This window comes from Aquarana catesbeiana, linkage group LG08 (assembly GCF_042186555.1).
Source record: "Aquarana catesbeiana isolate 2022-GZ linkage group LG08, ASM4218655v1, whole genome shotgun sequence".
NCBI classification, from domain to species: Eukaryota; Metazoa; Chordata; class Amphibia; order Anura; family Ranidae; genus Aquarana; species Aquarana catesbeiana.
This window is the reverse complement of record NC_133331.1, coordinates 303,089,670-303,106,609: the sequence shown is the minus strand read 5'-3', so window position 1 is coordinate 303,106,609 and position 16,940 is coordinate 303,089,670. Positions and strand designations below refer to the sequence as shown.

At 45.8% G+C, this 16,940-nt stretch overlaps 1 protein-coding gene across 1 annotated transcript in view; it reads left to right on the top strand.

Annotated features, from left to right (window-relative positions):
• The window catches only part of LOC141105160 (uncharacterized), a 236,290-nt gene that overhangs the window by 155,870 nt on the left and 63,480 nt on the right, over window positions 1–16,940 (top strand). Inside the window, 1 exon segment of the mRNA XM_073595050.1 lies at window positions 11,524–12,657. Coding sequence (XP_073451151.1) covers window positions 11,524–12,657 — 1,134 coding nt within the window.

The following is a 16,940-nucleotide window of genomic DNA, read 5'->3' as shown; positions in this document are numbered from 1 at the left end:
GTCTATACTTGTAAATAATGAGCACAGTTATACATGATAAAACTTTTTGAGCATAATTACCCAAGGGTATGCGTATAGCTGTATCTTATGAGCTTGCGATTTTAGAAGTCGCCTCTACCATCAGATTTAAACACCAAGGCCCCATGGTCAGCCACCACCCCAAGGGGGGGGAGCTTGAGCAGCAGCTGTGTGACTTATGATGGCTTACACTTAGGAAGAACCCCCACACCTGGTAAGGGGCATGTGGATCAGCAACACCCGCGATCTAAACACCAAGCAGCGACATAAGTAGAAGCATGTAGAGGTTTTTTAGAAAATTTGTATCGATCAATGATAAAAGTATCAAGATATTTATAAAATTTCTCTACAGGCTGGTGGGCCTAAATTATATCAGAGTAAAGATCTTTATATATTTTAGTCAAGGTTTTTAAAGCAGGTGTATGAGCATTGCGGAAAAAAAAAAAAAAAGGAGGGGGGGGGGAGGGGAAGAGCGGGGGGGAGAGGAAAAAAGGGGGAGGGAATGAAAGTGGGGGAGGAAGGGCAAGGAAAGGAAAAACAAATGGGGGACCAGGGGGAAAAAAGAGGAAAAGGGGGGGAAAGAACAGAAGGGGAACAAAGAAAAAACAGGGAAAAGAAAAAGAGAGGGGAGAAAGTATCCTAGGCCTAGATATAGAGGGGAAAAAAAGAAGGAAAGGAAGAAAGGATAGAAAAAGAAAAGAAATAAAAGGATGGTCAGAGGTGAACAGGTGCAAAAGTAGCCTCATAATTTTGCATCAAAGCATCCCATTTGTCACCTACGAACCGACTCATGTGTATGACATTCGAACGTTCTTCTGAAAAAAGTATGAACAAACAAATATATGAACTGGACTCTATTCATAAGCCAAATAGCAGCTAACAGTTCATGTCCTGACTCAGGTGTCAAAAGTGGGGGAAGGGGTGTTTAACCACCCAGTCATATACAAAAAGAGGGGAGACACCTGGGAAAAGGAGAGGCTGCCCACCCCAAAATCATAAAAATAGGAATTTACCCCCAGAAGGTAAAGGGGCTTTGGAGGCAGCAGATAACAATGGAGATGTAGTATGGTATAAAAAGTAGCTTTATTAATGCATGAAACATCGGAGTAAAGACATAAACTGTGTACATCGAGCTATAAAAGGGGCACAAAAGTATATATACATAAGTAATGTGTTGAAAAAGCGCTTGGATATTCCTGACGTGTTTCGACCCCATCGGGTCTTCTTCAGAGGAAATGCATGCGCTGTGGGAGAATTTTGTATACATGAAACAATATCATTTGTTTCCTTTTTAGCAGTCTCCCTATAATATATCACAATTTTTTCCAGCTATCGCACTTGTTCACCACTTTTTTCTTCAGCACCCCCCCCATCCATTTAACCCTTCCCTCTCCCCCTGTTCACCTCTGACCATCCTTTTCTATCCTTTTCTATCCTTTTTTCCCCCTCTACATCTAGGCCTAGGATACTTTCTCCCCTCTCTTTTTCTTTTCCCTGTTTTTTCTTTGTTCCCCTTCTGTTCTTTCCCCCCTCTTTCCATGTCCCTTCCTCCCCCACTTTCATTCCCTCCCCCTTTTTTCCTCTTCCCCCCCCTCCTTTTTTTTTTTTTTTCCGCAATGCTCATACACCTGCTTTAAAAACCTTGACTAAAATATATTAAGATCTTTACTCTGATATAATTTAGGCCCACCAGCCTGTAGAGAAATTTTATAACTATCTTGATACTTTTATTATTGATCGATACAAATTTTCTAAAAAACCTCTACATGCTTCTACTTATGTCGCTGCTTGGTGTTTAGATTGCGGGTGCTGCTGATCCACATGCCCCTTACCAGGTGTGGGGGTTCTTCCTAAGTGTAAGCCATCGTAAGTCGCAGAGCTGCTGCTCAAGCTCCCCCCCTTGGGGTGGTGGCTGACCATGGGGCCTTGGTGTTTAAATCTGATGGTAGAGGCGACTTCTAAAATCACAAGCTCAGAAGATACAGCTATACGCATACCCTTGGGTAATTATGCTCAAAAAGTTTTATCATGTATAACTGTGCTCATTATTTACAAGTATAGACAACCATATTGGTACTATTGTTTCATGTATACAAAATTCTCCCACAGCGCATGCATTTCCTCTGAAGAAGACCCGATAGGGTCGAAACACGTCAGTAATAGCCAAGCGCTTTTTCAACACATTACTTATGTATATATAGTTTTGTGCCCCTTTTATAGCTCGATGTACACAGTTTATGTCTTTACTCCGATGTTTCATGCAATAATAAAGCTACTTTTTATACCATACTACATCTCCATTGTTATCTGCTGCCTCCAAAGCCCCTTTACCTTCTGAGGGTAAATTCCTATTTTTAGGTACATGCTCCTCTGCCCAAGCCAGAACATGGTTCACCTCCCTCTGGGCTGCATGACTTCTGGTGCCCCCTTGGTGATTGATATAGGCCACTGCTCTGGCATTGTTGGATTGTATCCTGACGGGACAATCCCACAACCTGAACATCCAGGCCATTAGAGCCAGACGTACCGCCCGAATCTCTAGGATATTGATGGGCAAGGTCTTTTCTGACTCTGGCCACTTCTCTTGGACAGTGGTCTCTTCCAGGACTGCTCCCCAGCCCCATAGGCTGGCATCTATTGTTACTACCTTCCAGGTAACAGGTACGAAGGATTTTCCCAACTGCAAATTTTTGGTTATCAACCACCAACTGAGACTCTGGCGCACATTTGGGGCCAGATTCATTGAATAATCTAAGGCTTGGGTCTTCTTGTTCCAAACAGACAGAATACTGTTTTGCAACAGTCTTTAATGAAACTGGGCATAGGGAACTGCTTCGAATGAAGCCACCATCTTCCCTAGCAACCTCATGCAAAGGCAAATGGAAGGACCCTTCCTTGTCCTGACCACCTGAACCAGCTCTCTTATAGCGTTGACTTTTGTCTGGGGCAAATATACTCTTTTTTTGGGCTGTGTTGCTAGAGATGAGCCGAACACCCCCTTGTTCGGTTCACACCAGAACATGCGAACAGGCAAAAAATTAGTTCGAACACGCGAACACCGTTAAAGTCTATGGGACACGAATATGAATAATCAAAAGTGCTTTTTTCTCAAGTCATCTTCCAGGACGGCACACCTGAGAGATGAGAGGCTCCTCCCCACAGGAAACACAATCAATCAACAGCTGTTTTAAGTCCACACCCTTCCCCCTGATCCTCAGTTTTTGATTGTGTTTCTCCCTACACGGCAAAACTGTTTGTTTTTTTCCAAATGACCGAAGCCTGGGGCTGGTGGTCTCCCCCTGGGAGCCGGACCAAATGCCTGGGAAGCCTCTGGGTCTGGCGGTATATATTTATCCTTCCCGGGGGGTTCCCCTATCCTTTCCTCAGGGGGGGGGCAGCAGAAACTGGGAAAGCCCCCCTGAGAGCTGAAGGCCCCTGGGTACAGTGGTGTCCCCAGAACTTCAGGGGCCTTTATCCTGTCTCTCCCCCTTACCTGTCCGGACGTCTGTTCAGATGGGGGTGCTGGCCGTCGGTTCTTTCCAGGGGGATCGTATCCCCTGACTCCTGGGTCCCTGTTAGCTCGCGTGGGCTGCAAGGGAGGGCATCGCCTGAACGACCCGCGTTCTTACCCAGAAGGAAAGGCTGAGAGTCAGCAGGAGCAGGCGCCCACATCCTCCTTTCGAGGAGGCACCAGTTTACTATGGTGAATGTCTGCCTAAACCACCTCATGGGAATGAGGAACGTATGGCATTGCCCCCCCATGTGTATATACTGACTGGACAGTGCAGGACACAACCTAACCTTGCAGCTCCCTAAAAGGGACAGCAGTTGTGGGGGGGCACTTTGGCGGCTATCCTCCTTGCGTGTGGACCATAAGGATGGAAAAGCAAGCCCGGTGGCTGTGGCAAAAGGGGAAGACGACAACGGTGAGTCAAAAATCCCCAATCCCAGCCAGATGGTTTCTGGGCATTTGAGATAATCTCCCCTGGGGTCTGGATTCAAATAGCCCAGAAGCTTTTGCTAAAGACACCAGCCACAGCTCCATCCTACTTCAGAGATGCTGTATGGTGGACAAGTGGTGCAGAGGAGCGAGTGTGCCTAAACCACCTCAGATGGGAAAGAGGTAGGTAAGGCATTTTTTCCCCTTCCACCTGTATTTACTGAGTGGTGCAGTGCAGGACCTGGGGTCTCCATAACAAAATAGCCCAGAAGCTACTGCTAAAAACCACCAGCCACAGCTTCCTCTTATAGCAGAGACACTGTGGTTATCACAACAGTAGGTTGCCAGCCTCTCCCTACATACCCGGTTGTGGTACATTAGTAGGGGTGAATACAGCAAAGAGGGTGACCTGGTAGAACAAAGAGTTCCTTACTGGCCAGGTATACCACTGAACAAGTTATTAATGGTGCAATGGTTGAAGGATTCAGGAGTAAACTCCCTTGCTCAGCAGGTGCACTAGGTTATCTGGCCCTATTAGCCCAGCTGCTAGGAATCTGCTTAAAGTTGCTCCAAGATGCTTAAAAGCTGACCTAGCTTTCAACAATGTGGCAGGGACCAAGCTTCTGTGTGGCAGAGTAGGGGTTCCCTTGTGACAGATCCTCCTTTTGGGGGTTGCTTGCTATGGGTAACTTTTCATAAGCTCCAACCTCCCACTCCACTCTTACATTGTGGTTATATTTTAATGCAGGGGGTAAGAAAAACCTTTTTGTTGGTTTGGGCTACAGGTCACTCAGTGACAGATCTAAAAGCGATTTACCTTAAATCGTTTTTCCTATATCCTTTGATTAAGGATTTTCTGTGCAAACATATGCAAGAGCTAGATGGCTATATGATTGCATCTTTAAGGGCTGCAGGTGGCTATTTACCTCCAGGCTAAATTGGTAACCACCCTTTTTAGAGGTCTTATATTGGTCTCTAGGGCTGGGCTCATTGAGACTTTAGTTACTGATCAGCCCCACCCGTGTATGAGCTGGCTAGCGTTTGCTCAATCTACGGAGGTAAGGTAGGACAACAGCTACTATAGTAAGGTGTCCAACCATTTTAGGATTGGTTCCTTCACTGGTGGTGAAGGATTAGTATCTACAGCCCAGGCTATGCCTATGAAATAATTTGCTCCTGTTTGGTTATTTCATAAAGGGATACACCATGACTCCTTCTTGGCTGCTCACCAGTAGACCTCAGTAGTGAAGGTTTGTCCTTGCTGGGGTGTTTGGTGGCACAGCAGAAGTACACATTGAGATTTGTGACATCTCTGCTGAAGCTTGTTGGGTGTCCTTTATATCCTAAAGGTACTGCTTTGTTTGGCTACAGATCAGAAAATACAACAGGGAAGGTGGTCTGTACTTTCTGGTTTTGTGCCGCACGCCAGAAACGCACATCATTGAGTCTGGTGATGACATTTCTGCTCATAATTGTTATATTGCTGCACATCAGACCTACACAAGATTGGGGTCTGTCTGTGGGTTTTTTGTGTCCTGTATTACTGCCTTATTGGTTGCTTGTCAGAAAGGCAGCAGGAAAGATTGATGGCAGGGGTAGTACATATACTGCCTTTGGTAATCGGTACAGCACCACAAGGTGGCGTCGTGCTGATTCAGACAGTGCTATTAACGGCAATAGCTGCCGATTTTAGGCATGCGATTTGACATGTGAGTCGCATGCCAAATTGCTTCAATATGGATGTGCTATCTCTATTCAGAATTGTTAGATTGTTGCACATCAGAGATATACAAGATTGAGGTCTGTCTGTGGGTCCTGTATTACTGCCTTATTGGTTGCTTATCAGAAAGGCAGCAGTGATGACGGATGGTCCTGATTTTGTTGGAAAATACAAAATTGAACCTGTGCCAGGGGTAGTACACATACTGCCATTGGTAATCAGTGCAGCACCACAAAGTGGCCCGGGCTGATTCAGACAGTGCTATTAACGGCAATGGCTGCCAATTTTAGGCATGCGATTTGACATGTTGAGTCACATGCCAAATCACTTGAATATGGATGTGCTATCTCTATTCAAGATTGTTGTTGCACATCAGACACATACAAATTTGAAGGTTTACTGCCTTATTGGCTGCATATCAGAAAGGACACAACAGTGAAGGTTGTTTGTCTTTTTCTGATTTGTTTTTGCTGCTCAGCAGGGAGACACATTGAGGGTAATGACATCTCTGCTCAGTATTGGTATATGCTACACATCAGACATACACAAAGATCGAACATTGTTTGTGTCCTGTATGTCCTATATTTACTGACTTATCGTCCGTATATCAGAAAGGCACAGCAGTAAGTGGTGTTTCTCATTGATCTTCCTTGCTGTTTCTTAGGTATACACAGTAGGGGGTTGTTGGCTGCACTCCTCCAGGGAGCCACAGCATGGGGACCCCTTGTTTGTTCGACCCGAAAACTGCTTTTCCTTCGACCTGTGTAATCTTGAGGTCTGTGGTTCCGTAAGCAGGGACTGCTGGATACGCTGCGACCTGGAGTCGCACAGTCACGAATGATACCCTTTGGAAGCCATAGTATGACTTCTCATGCGTCTTGCAGTCCCAAGTGGCAGGTTGGGTCGCACGGGTGTGGGAACCCTAAGCTTATCTGTCCCTTCTGTTTCAGATTTTGCAATGCTGCAGGAATACTCATTGTGGAGTTATTGCCTTATTTTGCAGTAGACCAGAAAGATCGCAGCTGTAAAGGCTGTCTGTTGTTTGTTTTTTATGTTGCTGCTCAGCAGAAGTACTCAACATTGAAGCTTGTTGGTGCTTTCTGTTTCATATTGCCTTACCTTATGGCACTTCAGAAAAACACAATGCTGTAGGTTGCTTGTGTTCTTTCTCTGTTGGTTCTGTGTAACTGCACTACAGAACTGCATAACAGGAAGGATTGTCTTATAACTGTACTTGGTGGTTCGCCATAAATATGCAACATAGAAGTTTGGGTCTTTCTGTCTTCTCTTTATAGCCTTGTTTTGCTGTACATCAGTAAAACACCACTGTAAAAGGGGGTTCCCGTCCTTTCTGTATTTACCAGTTATGACCTAGCTAGCTGCACTTCAGAAATGCGCAGCATTTAAGGTGTGTTTGTGTCTTAATGCTTACATATTGGCCGCACATCAGAAAACCAGACTGTGAGGTTCAGATTTGGGTCTCTTCCATATTTGATATTTTGGTTTAGCTAGTCACACTCAGATACACAACATTGATGTCTATGCTTGTGTCCTTTCTGTCTAAATCTATTGTGCTATGTCCACAATCTATGATTTTTTTATTTGTGATATTAATACATGTATCACCTTTTTGTATTTCAGCCTTCTCTTCCGTGAAAGGGCCAGGAGTTCTGGTGCAGATGTCACATGTCAGAAAGCCTCGACCCCTTACATTCAGGGATGCCAGAGCCATTTCCTAGGGTTGAAGCCCAGTAGAGTTATGGGTCACTGGAGGAAGGCGATAATGAATCGCCCTGTTTAATAAGAACTTAGGAAGTTCGGTTCAGAGGAGTTTTATGGCCTGAAGATGAAGTATAAACATGTATACCCGACCAAATAGGTTACAGCTCGGTGCATGGCCTTCATTTTGCCCTTCTAGCAAAACTAGATGTAGCAATATGAGTGTTCTTCTCCTGCTATAGATGTTAATCTCCTGAGTAGGCTCTCAGGCGTAAGTAAAACTATAGATTGGACATGCCTTAAACCCAGGGATTAAGTTTTTGTTAATCTATTTCCCTTAAGTAGGTTTCCCTTCAGTCTTTGCTGACATAAAGATAAAAATGAACAAAAAGGGGTTGTCTGTCAGGGGCCCCCCTTTTTTGGCAGTTTTATTTCCCTGGACAGGGTTGTGTTAAGACAGGCCCCCTTATGGATCAATGTAGTGTCCTTGTCTTACAACACAGGTCTCCGATTAATCTTTTTAGTGGTTCTAAACAGCACCTATAGGCAGAATAGGCCATTGTTGGTAGATGTGTGACAGGCAACATTGATAACCTACAAGTTTAACATGTTTTCTGATTCCATCTTTAAGAGCCCACTCCACCTAGATCCTGCATCTGAAACAGAGAAGGCAGGGACACCGGTGGAGTAGACCGGCAGATCAGCCGCATGATCCAGCAAAGATACCTTCATCAAGCATATGGAGTAAAGATAAAGCTTACTGCAGAACCGAGGTTCGCCAAGAGTCTTGCAGTGGTCCCACCCTAAGGTAGGCCTGAGGTACTTGATTATCCTCTCAGGTGTGCCGTCCTGGAAGATGACTTGAGAAAAGTACTAGTTACTTACTGGTAACTGTCTTTCTGGGAAATCTTCCAGGACGGCAGGCCTACTTCCCACCCGTTGGAGGAGGGAAAATTTTAGAACACTAGAAGGTGAGTGCCTATGAGGAATGATTTCCCTTGTGAACCAGGTTCAGGAGTTACTTCTCTACAAACTGAGGATCAGGGGGAAGGGTGTGGACTTAAAACAGCTGTTGATTGATTGTGTTTCCTGTGGGGAGGAGCCTCTCATCTCTCAGGTGTGCCGTCCTGGAAGATTTCCCAGAAAGACAGTTACCGGTAAGTAACTAGTACTTTTTTAAAAGTTTATATGCAAGTTATTGTCATAAAAAGTGTTTGGGGACCTGGGTCCTGCCCCAGGGGACATGGATCAATGCAAAAAATAGTTTTAAAAACTGCAGTTTTTTTCGGGAGCAGTGATTTTAATAATGCTTAAAGTGAAACAATAAAAGTGTAATATCCCTTTAAATTTTGTACCTGGGGGGTGTCTATAGTATGCCTGTAAAGGGGCGCATGTTTCCCGTGTTTAGAACAGTCTGACAGCAAAATGACATTTCAAAGGAAAAAAAGTCATTTAAAACTACTCGCGGCTATTAATGCATTGCCGGTCCGACAATACACATAGAAGTTCATTGATAAAAATGGCATGGGAATTCCCCACAGGGGAACCCCGAACCAAAATGTAAAAAGAAAATGACGTGGGGGTCCCTCTAAATTCCATACCAGGCCTTTCAGGTCTGGTATGGGTATTAAGGGGAACCCCGGCCAAAATTTTTTAAAAAAATGGCGTGGGGTCCCCCTCAAAATCTATACCAGACCCTTCAGGTCTGGTATAGATTTTAAGGGGAACCCCGTGCCAAAATTAAAAAAAAAAAAATGGCGTGGGGTCCCCCCAAAAATCCATACCAGACCCTCATCCGAGCACGCAACCTGGCAGGCCGCAGGAAAAGAGGGGGGGTGAGAGTGCGCCCCCCCTCCTGAACCGTACCAGGCCACATGCCTCAACATTGGGAGGGTGCTTTGGGGTAGCCCCCAAAACACCTTGTCCCCATGTTGATGGGGACAAAGGCCTCATTCCCACAACCCTTGCCCACTGGTTGTGGGGGTCTGTGGGCAGGGGGGCTTATCAGAATCTGGAAGCCCCCTTTAACAAGGGGCCCCCAGATCCCGGCCCTCCCCCTGTGTAAAATGGCCTACCATTTCACAAAAAAACTGTTAAAAATGAAAAGAGACAGTTTTTGACAATTCCTTTATTTAAATGCTTCTTCTATCTTCTTTGTTCTATCTTCTATCTTCCTTCGGTTTCTTCCTCCGGTATTCTCGTCCGGCATCTTCCTCCACGGCACCGGCGTCTTCTTTCCTTCGTCTTCTGGGCCGCTCCGCATCCGACCATGGTGGGAGGCTCCCGCTGTGTGACGCTTCTCCTCTTCTGACGGTTCTTAAATAACAAAGGGCGTGGCCAACCGGTTACCCCGCCCCCTCTGACGCACGGGGACTTCCCTGTGGCATTCCCCGTGACGTCAGAGGGGGGCGGACAGGGAAGTCACCGTGTGTCAGAGGAGGGCGGGCTCACCGGGTGGCCCCACCCTCCGTTATTTAAGAACCGTCAGAAGAGGAGAAGCGTCACACAGCGGGAGCCTCCCAGCATGGTTGGATGCGGAGCCCTTGGTAATCTCGGACCTCTTCTCCTCGAGCAGGCACACCTTTGATAACCTGCTTAACTTGGTCTTTTAGAGATTGACAAATGCCTATTGCTGCTACTGCAGATTGTGCTACTGCACCTGCTACAGCAAATAAGCCCCCAAGCAAAGTTTCCACTTTTTTTTATCGGCTGGATCTTTAACCGCTTGCCGACCGGCTTACGCCGATATACGTCGGCAGAAGGGCACGTACAGGCATGTTAAGAAGCGGCTTGCGGGCGCGCGCGCACCACCAGCTCTGTGCGTGTGATCGCGGGTCCCGCGGACTCGATGTCCGCGGAGATACCTGCGATCGTCTCACGGAGAGGAAGAACGGGGAAATGCTGATGTAAAGAAGCATTTCCCCATTCTGCCTAGTGACATGACACTGATCACAGCTCCCTGTAATCAGGAGCAGTGATCAGTGTCGTGTCACACACAGCCCATCCCCCCACAGTTAGAATCACTCCCTAGGACACACTTAACCCCTACAGCGCCCCCTAGTGGTTAACCCCTTCTCCGCCAGTCACATTTACACAGTAATCAATGCATTTTTAATCACACTGATCACTGTATAAATGTAAGTGGTCCCAAAATAGCGCCAAAAGTGTCCAATCTGTCCGCCATAATGTCGCAGTCATGATAAAAATCGCTGATCGCCGCCGATACTAGTAAAAAAAAAATATTAATAAAATGCCATAAAACTATATGGAAGGCAGATGAGACATAACTGGTGAAACAGACCCCTAAATTCACATTAAAGGGTTTGTTTTCCTAATATAGAAAAACTGTAAAGGTGACCTAACACCGGACCCCCTTCACCCCCCCCCACCCCAGGTCCTCACTGTACTTACCGTCAGCCATCCTCTACTATCAGGGCTCTCTCACCACTCCAATGGTCAGGGGATATGAAATACCCCACTGCTCTGTCTTCTCCATACTGAGCTGCCAGGATGGACCAGATGGATTCTGATTGGTCAGCGCCATCACATGTAAAACGGGGTTCATGAGGGTGGGGAGAGGATCTGGTGTTAGTTCAGCTTTACAGTTCTTCAATAGAGGTGATCTAACCCTTTAATAAACCATTGCACTAACAGCTTAGGTTGTCTCCCCACTGATGGAGCCACCCTAGGACACCAGCATTGTAAATCTTGGAGGAAGTTTTTTTCCATATTTTGATGTTACAGTTGTACCCAGTTCCATGCCAGAGCTCTGTGAAAGTGTTGACTGTTAGACCAAAGTGACTTTTTTCTTTCTAACTCAGCTTGGAGTCCATATATGATCTGCAAACTCTTCATAATATAAAATCCAGACAATCTGATGTAATAACAATCCACTAATGCGTTTTGGATAATGAAGCCTCAGTCATAGCTATTTATTATTATAGAATTAGCAGATCATATATGGACTCGGTGTGAAGACTTTTCTGATTGATTTTGGAGGGAGAACAGGAGCCCAGCTGTGAGATCGGCATTTCCACTTATTCCACCGACGGGGAGGAGGAGCTAAAACTCCAGTTATTTGTCATCTACTGAGATTTATTATATTTTTTTTACTTCTTTCCAACAGATGGATGTGATGTCAGGAATTCCTCGGAGAGACATCTTCTATTATCTGCTGATTGTAAGTCAGAAGATAATGTCATCACACAGGATCCTCCAGGAGGAAATCCAAATACACAAAATATACATCACAACCCTTCCTGTCCGGAGACATCAATGGATCCCTCTGATCAGGGGGAATCTTCTCATCAATCACATACTATGATTGTAAATATCCATGTAAGATCTCACACTGCAGATCGATCAACACATCCTTCTAATCCCAAGGAATCTTCCTCACTCCATGAAGGAGATCACCGAGGTGACAATCTATTCTCATGTTCAGAGTGCGGGAAATCTTTCACTCGGAAAGGAAATCTTATTCAGCACCAGAGAGTTCACACGAGTGAGCGTCCTTTCCCTTGTTCAGAGTGTGGGAAATCTTTCACTCAGAAGGGAGCACTTACTAGACACGAGAAAATTCACACAGGTGAACGTCCTTATTCATGTTCAGAGTGCGGGAAATCTTTCACTCAAAAAGTACTCCTTGTTACACATCAGAGAATTCACACTGGTGAGCGTCCTTATTCATGTTCAGAGTGCGGGAAATCTTTTACTTACAAAGCAGACCTTTTTAAACATCAGAGAATTCACACAGGTGAGTGTCCTTATTCATGTTCAGAGTGTGGGAAATCTTTCACCCTGAAAGGGATCCTTATTCAGCACCAGAGAATTCACACGAGTGAGCGTCCTTTCCCTTGTTCAGAGTGCGGGAAATCTTTCGCTCATAAAGCAGCCCTTGTTACACATAAGAGAATTCACACAGATGAGCGTCCTTATTCATGTTCCGAGTGCGGGAAATCTTTCAATCAGAGAGAAACTTTTGTTAAACATCAGAGAATTCACACAGGCGAGCGTCCTTATTCATGTTCAGAGTGCGGGAAATGTTTCAGTTACAAAGGACCTCTTGTTACACATCTTAGAATTCACACAGGTGAGCGTCCTTATTCATGTTCAGAGTGCAGGAAATCTTTCACTAACAAAGCCGACCTTGATGCACATCTTAGAATTCACACAGGCGAGCGTCCTTATTCATGTTCCGAGTGCGGGAAATCTTTCACTCGTAAAGGGACCCTTGTTACACATCAGAGAATTCACACAGGTGAGCGAGCATCCTTATTCATGTTCAGAGTGCCGGAAATCTTTCACTAGGAAAGGAAACCTTTTGCAACACCAGAGAATTCATATGAGTGAGCTTCCTTATGGATGTTGTAGATCAGGGATCTCCAAACTTCGGCCCTCCAGCTGTTGCAGAACTACACGTCCCATGAGGCATTGTAATACTCTGACATTCACAGACATGACCAGGCATGGTGGGAATTGTAGTTCCTGAACATCTGGAGGGTAATAGTATAAAAAGCTCTGTTGTAGACGAGTCAGCCTGGTGCAGGTTTAGGAGCGGGTTAATAGTAGAGGGCGGGTACTTGTTTATTAAGCAGCTGGTCAGAGAGGCTGGTGGATGGCTGTTCAATATTGAGTTGGCCCACCCTTTGCAGCTATAACAGCTTCAACTCTTCTGGGAAAACCGTCCACAAGGTTTAGGAGTGTGTCTATGGGAATGTTTGGCCATTCTTCCAGAAGCGCATTTGTGAGGTCAGGCACTGATTTTGGACGAGAAGGCCTGGCTCGCAATCTCCACTCTAATTTATCCCAAAGGTGTTCTATCGGGTTGAGGTCAGGACTCTGTGCAGGCCAGTCAAGTTCCTCCATCCCAAACTTGCTCATCCATGTCTTTATGGACCTTACTTTGTGCACTGGTGGGCAGTTATGTTGGAACAGGAAGGGGCCATCCCCAAACTGTTCCCACAACGTTGGGAGCATGACACCTTAAGAGTACCCAACCCCTAAAAAACAACCAAACACCATAATCCCCACCTCCACCAAATGATTCAGACCAATGCACAAAGCAAGGTCCATAAAGACATGGATGAGCAAGTTTGGGGTGGAGGAACTTGACTGGCCTGCACAGAGTTTCTGCTCCTGCTGGCCACAATCCGGCCCCCCTAAAGTCTGTAGGACAATAAAACTGGCCCTTTGTTTGAAAAGTTTGGAGACCCCCTGCATTAGATGATACAGCTGCACACAGGCAGCTGCACACAGGCAGGCTTAGCCCTGTCAAAGCACCAGCCATGAACTCGGCTCTCCCTCAAAGCAAACAATCACTCCCAGCCTGGCTAGTATTTCTGTCATTAGCAATGTATAATCTAGGGTTGCCACCTCATCCCTTTAAAATGGAACACATATTAATGACACATGTTCTGTGGCTGATTAAGGAGGTAATTAAACTCACTTGGTGCCTTATTTGCATTAAATTAGCCTCAGAAACTGTGTAATTCATATGTGTTCGGATTTAAAGGGATGAGGTGACAACCCTAGTATAATCCCATGCTGACTCTGAGAGTAAATCACAATTCGCCAGTTGAGGATCTGCAGTCAGGAAAGGGGCCAGTACATCCACCCATTCTACCTCAGGCAGACCTTCCTTTGTCAGGGCTGGGCTTCTAGAAGCTCTCTTCTCGGTGCTCAATGCTGCTCAGCTGACGGTAAATTACCAGCCACTCATTGTTTCCACAGTGGCTCACCTGGTTACCATTACCTGCCTCATCAGTCCAGCCTACAGCCAGCCCCTTCGGGCTATTTAAACTGCCTTGTTCATGTCTTTCATGCCTTTGCCTTATTTAACATATCCTGAGTGTCTCTGCTGAATTTCTGTTAAAGACTTTGCCCGGCTGACGTTCCTTCTGGTTCCTGATCTTTGGCTTCCGACTACACTGATCTCTGGCTTCCTGATTACCGGCTCGTCCGATTACTGATTTTGGCTTCTGAACCCTGGCTTATGTTTTGATTATGTTCCTGATCTGTACTATTTGTTTCTATTACATTAAAGGTGTGATATTTTTTTTTTTACTGCATTTTCTGTCTCAGTCTGATTCATGGTTCCTAACACCCTTGTTGCAGTCCACTCAGATATTGTCATAGAAGCTTTAACATTATCCGTGGCTGTCATCTTAAACATGGTCCACTGCACTGCTTAACACTAGAGCCATTTCCCACCCTCTCAGCCTGATAGGTCACTGCCTTCTGTAAACCCCACCGTGTGTCCAACCAGTAAGTAGTTTGTCTCTTGTTGAGGGCAAACAACATCAACATGGGGACAAGGTGCTTTGGGGGGACCCCAAAGCACACTTCTCATGTTGAGGGCAAATGGCCTGGAATGGTTCAGGTTGGGGGGGGGGGGCTTGCTCGTCAACCTCCCCTTTGCTGGCCTGCCATGCTGCTTGCTAGGATAAGGGCCTGGTATGGACTTTGGGGGGGACCCCCGCAAATTTTATTTATTTTTTTTACATTTTGGCGCGTGGTTCCTCTTAACCACTTTAATACACTGTGTTATATATACTACACTGCCTGCACTGACTGAATATAGAGTCTACACTGAATATCTAGTCTACATTAAATGCAGAGTATATATATGTTGTCATGGAACTTCCACTATACACTGCACCTAATCCATGTCTCCTAATAAAGCGCCCTTTCAGCCTTTTGGTATAATGCATCTGTGTACAACCCTGTTTCTCGTATCTTTCAAAGTAAACAGACATGACCACCATCCTCACATCCTTAGCTCCACAGGCAGACTTGCCGATAATGGGAGCAATCTATATTAATATAACAATAGAGCTTGTTGGCCTCACAATTGTCCAATCAAGCACAGGCATTCCTTTAAACAGGAGGAGTTATACAAATCTCAACCAATGAACAATGACTAGGGGAGTCTATAGGCGTGTCTGGGTAGGGGCAGTGTGTATGATTTCCCGCCCCCTGTACCTGTAAGCCATGCTCTCCAGTAAGACAAAGAAAGCTGCATGGCTGGCTTTGAAATCATGGATGCTGTCCCCAACCATAACGCACTCAAAGACTGCCGTATTCACCATTGGTGTGAATCCTTATTCTGCATTTTTCAGAGAACAATGCATACCCGGATTATACTACCATTCCAGAGGATAGGAGATTATCTGCAGGAACACGCCATAGCCTCCCTACGTGTTGATCAGAGACACACGAGCGTACATCTCCATAACCGATAATGTCTTTGCAGAGTGAACACATCCCCCCAGACGATTGTCTGTGGATTGCACAGGGGCCCTTCCCTGGCGGACATATTCCCACTCTGCAAAGACTTCTCTGCATCCTCAAGAAGCTTTCCACTACCAAAACAGGTCTCAACCAGCATCAGTCTGCCCAAGTCCACTGCAGGAGAACTAACACTGGGAGACACTGTGAAAATACATATTAAATACATCCCAATAAAATGTCCACAACAATATATATATATACAGTATCTTCCAAAAGTGAGTACACCACTCACATTTTTGTAAATATTTTATTCTATCTTTTCATGTGACAACACTGAAGAAATGACACTTTGCTACAATGTAAAGTAGTGAGTGTACAGCTTGTATAGCAATTTGCTGTACCCTCAAAATAACTCAACACACAGCCATTAATGTCTAAACCGCTGACAACAAAAGTGAGTACACCCCTAAGTGAAAATGTCCAAATTGGGCCCAAATTGTCAATATTTTGTGTGGCCACCATTATTTTGCTAGCAGTGTCTTAACCCTCTTGGACATGGAGTTCACCAGAGCTTCACAGGTTGCCACTGGAGTCCTCTTCTACTCCTCCATGATAACATCACGGAGCTGGTTGATGTTAGAGGCCTTGCGCTCCTCCACCTTCCATTTGAGGATGCCCCACAGATGCTCAATAGGGTTTAGGTCTGGAGACATGCTTGGCCAAGCCATCACCTTTACCCTCAGCTCTTTAGCAAGGCAGTGGTCGTCTTGAAGGTGTGTTTGGGGTTGTTATCATGTTGAAATACTGCCCTGCGGCCCAGTCTCCAAGGGGAGGTAATCATGCTCTGCTTCAGTATGTCACAGTACATGTTGGCATTCATGGTTCCCTAAATGAACTGTAGCTCCCCAGTGCCGGTGTTCTGACATATACTGTCCTTCTATCGGATAGTGTCCGCTCCGTACTGCGCAGGCGCAGCGTTGCGCAGTACGGAGCAGAAGGAGATGCCGAAAGTGTCCGAAGTTGATCAGCTGACCATCAGCTGTACACGGCGCTTCGGCACTTCTTAGCGATGGCTGTGTAAGAGGGCCCCTCGCGGGCTCGCTTCGCTCGCCACGCTTCGGGCACGGCCTCGCTGCGCTCGGCAACTATTTATTCTCACTCTATGTCCACTTGGATAGTAGGGAATGAACCTGGACACAGGGTGAGAATAAAAGCGCAGGCGCCGTGTACAGCTGATGATCAGCTGTTAAACTTTGGAGACTTTCGGCGTCTCATTTGTCCTCCGTACTGCGCCTGCACAGTACAGGGAGG